At 38.2% G+C, this 6,463-nt stretch overlaps 1 protein-coding gene across 1 annotated transcript; it reads right to left on the bottom strand.

Annotated features, from left to right (window-relative positions):
• Window positions 1–215: 215 nt before the first annotated feature.
• Window positions 216–1,467, bottom strand: LOC142541567 (NAC domain-containing protein JA2L-like). Its single transcript, XM_075648075.1, has 2 exons — window positions 1,107–1,467; window positions 216–774 (listed from the first exon to the last, which is right to left on the bottom strand). Exons 1-2 carry the CDS (start codon window positions 1,176–1,178, stop codon window positions 232–234), a joined length of 615 nt encoding a protein of 204 aa, XP_075504190.1. The 5' UTR covers window positions 1,179–1,467; the 3' UTR covers window positions 216–231.
• Window positions 1,468–6,463: the final 4,996 nt, after the last annotated feature.

Below are 6,463 nucleotides of genomic sequence, written 5' to 3'. Positions count from 1 at the left end.
ACAACAAAATTAGCCGGAATCCCGCAACAGTTAGACCATTAATTATTCATTTCACATATTGAATTATATTTTATTCACATTATTTTCATAAATGTATAGAAACATTACGTGATAGCCTCACAACATTTACATACTACACATTATTGAAGACACACATGAAATTTTTCGGGATTTAATCGTCTGGGGTCAACTTATTGAAGTTCAAGATTTCCAGAAAATAAAAAGGTTCTCTCACCCGATAAAATCATCCCATAATGCTGGCATATCAAGATCTTGCATGTTTACCTCATCATCTGATCGAGCCGCCTGATCTTTTTTCTCATTCATCATCGTTTCGGTAGGACTAAGGAGATTTACACACCAATTATCCTCTTTACCCCGGCCTGGAAATGAGTTGAAACAATCCTGAATCAAAGAAAAAGTAGGCTGTTTGTTCAGTTTTTCTGGTCTATTTTCGAGTACTTTTCCGTTCATGTTCCTGTTGTTGATGTTGTTATTGTGGTCGTGATAGGATGTCCCGTTGATTCTCTCCATTTTGGGGTCGTGTCCAGTAAGTAACGAGACCGCCACATGAAACTCGTTAGACAGCAAATAGTCCACCAGTATGTCTCTGCTGCCAATATTGTTAATCGTCACTGATGGAAGCCTATCCATCTTGGGTAGATAATCCTGGAATTCAGATGAATCCAGGACCTGGTCCTCCTGATCATCATGTTGTGCATTCTTTGACTTGTTGCCTTTTTGTCGAATCCGACATATTACCCAGTCATCCAACTACACATATATCAAAACATTTTGAGACTTGTATTGACATCTACATATATATGTTCATCCTGAAAGGTGTTGGATCTTGAGATTTATCTGATGGGGAGACTTAAAACCTTGTATTTTTATATCAATACACATTGAATTTGGTGTTTGATAAATCATATAACATATAGAAACTCTATATTCGTTTATGGCTAACTTGATCCAACAACTTCTCAATGTGTATCACCTCGACATGGCATGATCAAGATCAGGCCATCTTTTAAATTCAGATGGGATATAGGTGATGTAGGCAGACCCGTTAGCGAACGAAGAATGTAACGAAAATTAACACTTACCCTCATGGATCCTTTGGACCTCTCTGTACGAGGTGACTCTGGCATTCTATACTCCGTCATGATCCAATCCATCTTAACACCTTTTGGTGGCTTACCTTTGTAGAAAACTAAAGCTTTTTTGACTCCAATTCTTCTTGATCCCGAACAATTCAGAATCGGCTTATCAGTACCAGTCGCCTTCCAATAACCTGATCTAGCCGTTCTATTAGGCCTTCCTCCATTCGGGTACTTCCTGTCCCTTGGTGTAAAGAAGTACCATTCGTCGTCTCCAAGCAAAGCTTTCCCTGTATTTGACTTCCCATAAAAAAAATAACATTCAACAAAGAAAATAAACAAATAAGACAAGTTTTAGAGAAGAACAAACTTGGTAGATCCCAAGGGTTATAATTATAAAGCTCTATATCAGCAATCACATTGGCCGGCAACGGAAGGGACTTAACTTTCCTTTGTAAATAATATGTAATTAATTCTTCATCCGAGGGGTGAAATCTGATTCCCGGAGGGAATTGGGATATCCAAATCGGGTTTTCTTCCATCGGAAACTTCTAAGTTTTGTTTTCTGATCGGGTATTGAAATAACGTACAGTGCCTTGGCTCATTATAATGTGCTATTTTCTGGCTTCATGCAGATGTTGAAATTGTATATAATATATTTAATACAGCAAGTTCAAACAAATGGATTAGAAAAGCAATGTTTTCTGTTGGATGGATGGTTGTCCTAATGATTTTTGCCTTTATATTAGCTAGAAAAATTAATCAAGAAAATAGTTTAATATGGCTAGCTGATCTGTAAATTTTTCGGAATTGTGCGATTGGATTTATTGGATAATTACCTACGACTAGGTGATTATAAGATAAACGAAACCATTTTGGCTCGGTGGGATCATCCAATAACAACCAAGACAAGTCGTCAATTTTAAATAATAGATTTTGGATTATGTCGGTGTTAGAGTAGGTGTCCGACAAGCCAACTTGTGGCTCCGGTTTTATTATTCTAATGTAAAATAATCTTTATTTTAATAATATTTTACGATAAGACATATATGCTTTATATGTGTACCATGCAAGCTGCATAGATAAAATTCTTGAATATACAATAAGTACCATGAGGTCTGCCTCTCAATGTAAGACCATGAAACTCATTAAGAAGTGTACCGTATATTCTAAACAGGTTCCTAGTCGATTCAGCCGCCTAAAATAAGGATAAAAGTCGCTCGAGCTCAAGACTATCATCTGTGATGTAAACGACATGTTTCATTGGCAAGGGCATGGAGATGTCCATTCACAAGGATGTGTGATCGTGTGATCATGCACTGAACAACCCTTCCTCGGACTGTCCAAGTGGTTCTCATTTATCGAGTGAATGGTCCATAGTTATAGTTGTACACAATTAGTCTTTTGACCCAGGACAATGTAGGGGCTATACGTACTAACATGTACTTTGATCCGTTTATCGACTCCATTGAGGGTCATCAGGTGGCGAGGTTGGGTGTGGTTTCGAAATACGTAGGATCAAATGCATTGTATTCGGGGATTCACCATTCGTCTATAGGTGAAGATATCCTATGTGACATGATGAGCTAATAGTGCAAGGAGTCTCTAGCCTAGAAATGTGCTTTAGGGTAATGTATTTTCCTAGTTGCACATATCATGCCACTATTAGTACTCAAAGATAAATCGCATCGTTATCGAATTCATATGCAACTCTCGATATATCAATGGTTGCAGATTCGATCGAGATATATGCGATGAAGGGACCGTACTGTACGCTAACCATGACTAAAGGTTCTTGCAGGCACTATCTGTAACGCCCCAGATTCGACAACTGTCCTCACTGTACCAAGACGAGTCTTTCATCGTGTTTATGTCCTCACTCACACGCACCCTAGGAAACTTCCCAGGGGTCACCCATCCCAAAATTCCAAAATCAAGCACGATTAACTTTGGAGTTCTTATGTGATAAACTAACGAAAAGAAGATAGATAGCGTTCCTTGATGGTTTTGATCGAAAGCTTGAAGCAAAGCGCGTCGGGGAAGCACCGGAGGAGCGGGGAATGGACTTGCTTGAAAGAAAATGGAGGGGCTGAATTTTATAGCAAGGTGCTGTTGGATTTCACGTGGAATGCTGCTGAGGGAGAGGGGTGGGAGGCTGCTAGGTTTAGGGTGGATTAGTGTAGTATTTAAATAAATAACAAAGTGCTAATGGGCCCTAAATTGGATTTAAAAAAGGATTAAAAGGGTTTTGAGCCCATTAAATTAAAAATAAGCCCATCAAGTCCAAACACACTCTCGAAAAATATTTCCTTTAGGTACGTTTTTGAAAATATTGTCTGATCCCTCAAAAAGTCCTACGAATCTTTAAAATTTGTGTACCGGTTAAAATACGACCCGACGAGTAAAAATACACACCAAGACCCATTTTTCGAAAACACAATTAAAAACACCCCATATTAATTAATTAAAATTAATTATGTAATAAAAATATATTTCCTAATAATCCCCTCCGTTCCTCGTCCGAGCGCGAAATGCATCTAGAAATCCTAACGTTTGAACTTTTAAAAATATCGTGAAATAACTTCTAACCTTGCAATAATTATGCCTTAAATGCATAAAATAAATAAACATCTAATTTAAATAAAATTTTAGATTGCATGCATTCAGGTTACGTACTTTAAATTTCCTGGACCTTACAACTCTCCCCCCTTAAAATAAGATTCTGTCCTCGAAATTTAAGACATACCGAATACTCCGAGTAGCGACTCCTCATCTCGACCTCCGTCTCCCAAGTAGCCTCCTCCTCAGAATGATTCAGCCACTTGACTTTGACCATGTGGATCACCTTGTTTTGGAGCCTTCTCTCAAGTCTGTCCAGAATCTGCGTAGGTCTCTCCTCAAATGACAGGTGCGATGTCAGCTGAAGGGGTTCATAGTTCAGCACATGAAAATGATTCGACATGTACTTCCGCAGTATAGAGACGTGGAACATATTATGAAATCCCGCTAGATTCGACGGTAATACAACTCTGTAAGCGAGTATCCCAACTCTCTCTAGAATCTCGAATGGTCCGATGAATCTAGGGCTAAGCTTGCCCTTCTTCTCAAATCTCATCACACCCTTCATCGGTGCGACTTTCACAAAAATAAGGAGTTTTTGAGGTGATGCTTTTTCTTATTTTTGAAAATAAGGAGTTTTTGAGGTGATTTTATACGACGGGACGTAAATTTTATCGGTGTTTAATTAAATCTTAATTGAGACTAATGGGCCTAAAGTGTTAGCTTATTAGGCCTAAGCCTTATTTAGTGGTTTAATCAGAATATAATATATGTTAAATCACCCAAACCCTACACAAAATTTCCCACGTCACTTTCACAATTCTCTCCACCTTATTCACGGCACACACTCATCACAATTTGGTAGAAGAAATTTCGAAGCTCAAAGGAAAGTTCAAAGCCAAGGTCTTGCTCTGTTCATCGCCAATCGTCAACGACTAATCGTGCGTTTAAAACGCAAAGGCACGCCATATTCTCCTTTTACTCATCATCACACCATAGTAATTGTTTATGCATAAATTTAAATGAAAAACGTAGCACACAAGTTGAAATTTTTGTAACTACATGCCTATGTGTTCTAAACTTGTGTTTTTTATTCCAAAAATCATGTTTTATGTGTTGAAAAATGGCTGCCATGATTACGACTTGATAAAGCATGAATTTACTCAAGTTTTAGGGTCGTAAAACTCAACCAAAAACGATACACGTGCTGGAAATCACAAAAGAAAAACCTGGAGAAGCATGTTGCTGTCATGGGAAAAAAGGGGTTCGGTCTTGGTTCATGATGGCTCGGCTGGGCATTGGCTGGTTCCACGGGCTAGCCAAGGTCATGGGGGAGTCAAGTGAAGAGTCCTAGCAATGCTAGGACTTGAGCTAAGGGGCTTGGGAGGAGTCCTTGCCAACAAGGACTCCTACCCGAGAGCTGCTAAGGAAGGGCACAACTTCAGCGCTGGTGCAGGAGTTGGGGGCTCGGCCTGGGGGTCAAGGGCTGGGCTAGGGTGCGTCCTTATGGTCCTAGGTGAGTATAAAAGGGTCTGGACAGGGGCTTTTGCGGCCTGGTTGGTTGCTGGTCGAGTAGGAACATGATGAAGCATGGATAAGCATGTACGCGCGAGGATGCTGCCACTGGTTCAGTGGTTTGCTGCTCATGTCCAGGGGCTTGGGTTGGTCTGGCTATTGTCTTGGCATGGTCCAGGGAAGTTTAGGGTCATGGATGGTCGGTGGTTAAGGGAAGGTAGAGTCCTAGGCGGCTAGGAGTCCCAATGCAACAAGGACACTACAAACACACACGTGCAGAATTTTAGGTCGACTTCCAGGAGGTTTTTGAGAGGGCCACGACTGTTTTTTCAGATTGGGCTTGGTCGGTAGGGTCCCTAGATGGGTTGGCTAGGTTTTGGCTTGAGGTGGCTTGGGAGTGGCTAGAGTAAGTTAGAAGATGGCTCGGTGTGTTCGATAAGGTGTCTATTTCGAAAATTAAAAGGCTAAAAATGAATCCATGGGTCCACGGGTGTGGCTCATGACTTGGAAAGGTAGAATAAATAATAAAAATGTTAGGTTTAAAATATGGGTTCAAAATAATGAGTTTTGGATTTATCTAGGATTTTATCGCCGCACGAAACACTAATTAACAAATTAATTGAAAAACATATTTTGATGCGGAATAAAATTATGGAAAAATATATTTAAGCTTAAATAATTATTAAAAGTCTAAGTTTTTAATTTGGGGATTTTATATTAAGGTTTGATTTAATTCGAGATTAAAACGCATTAATATGTCACATTTAAAGATTAATTTAAAAGTCCTCGATTTAAGCTAAATAAAAATATGGAAAAATTCATGTAATCCTAAATAATTATTTGGGACATGTTAGAGTCAACGGAATTAAGAAAAAGCCAAAAACGTGAGATTTTACGACTAGGGGTAAAACGGTCATTTTACACCTAGAAATTAGTAAACGCCATGGCAGTGCCCTGAATGCTGATTATTTTCTATATTTATAAATGTTTATGGAATTTTATATGTTAAAATGATGTTTTAAATGTTTAGGAAATTTTATATGTTTATGATTTAATATGTAAAAATGTTATTCTAAAGGTTTTGAGGTTAAAATTTCATTTTAAATGTTTATGATTTTTAATATGTTCAAATGTTTAGTTTAAACGATTATGAATTTTTATGATAAAATGGTAATGTTAAAAGATATGTTGCATGCTTGTTTTTAAAAATAAAATGATATTAAATTCATGATTTTTATGAAGTGATGAAAATGTAAAACGTTAAAGGAAGTGAAGTAATTGTGACTATT

This window comes from Primulina tabacum, chromosome 4 (assembly GCF_025594145.1).
Source record: "Primulina tabacum isolate GXHZ01 chromosome 4, ASM2559414v2, whole genome shotgun sequence".
In the NCBI taxonomy this organism is placed as follows: Eukaryota; Viridiplantae; Streptophyta; class Magnoliopsida; order Lamiales; family Gesneriaceae; genus Primulina; species Primulina tabacum.
This window is presented reverse-complemented; position numbering and strand designations above follow the sequence as displayed.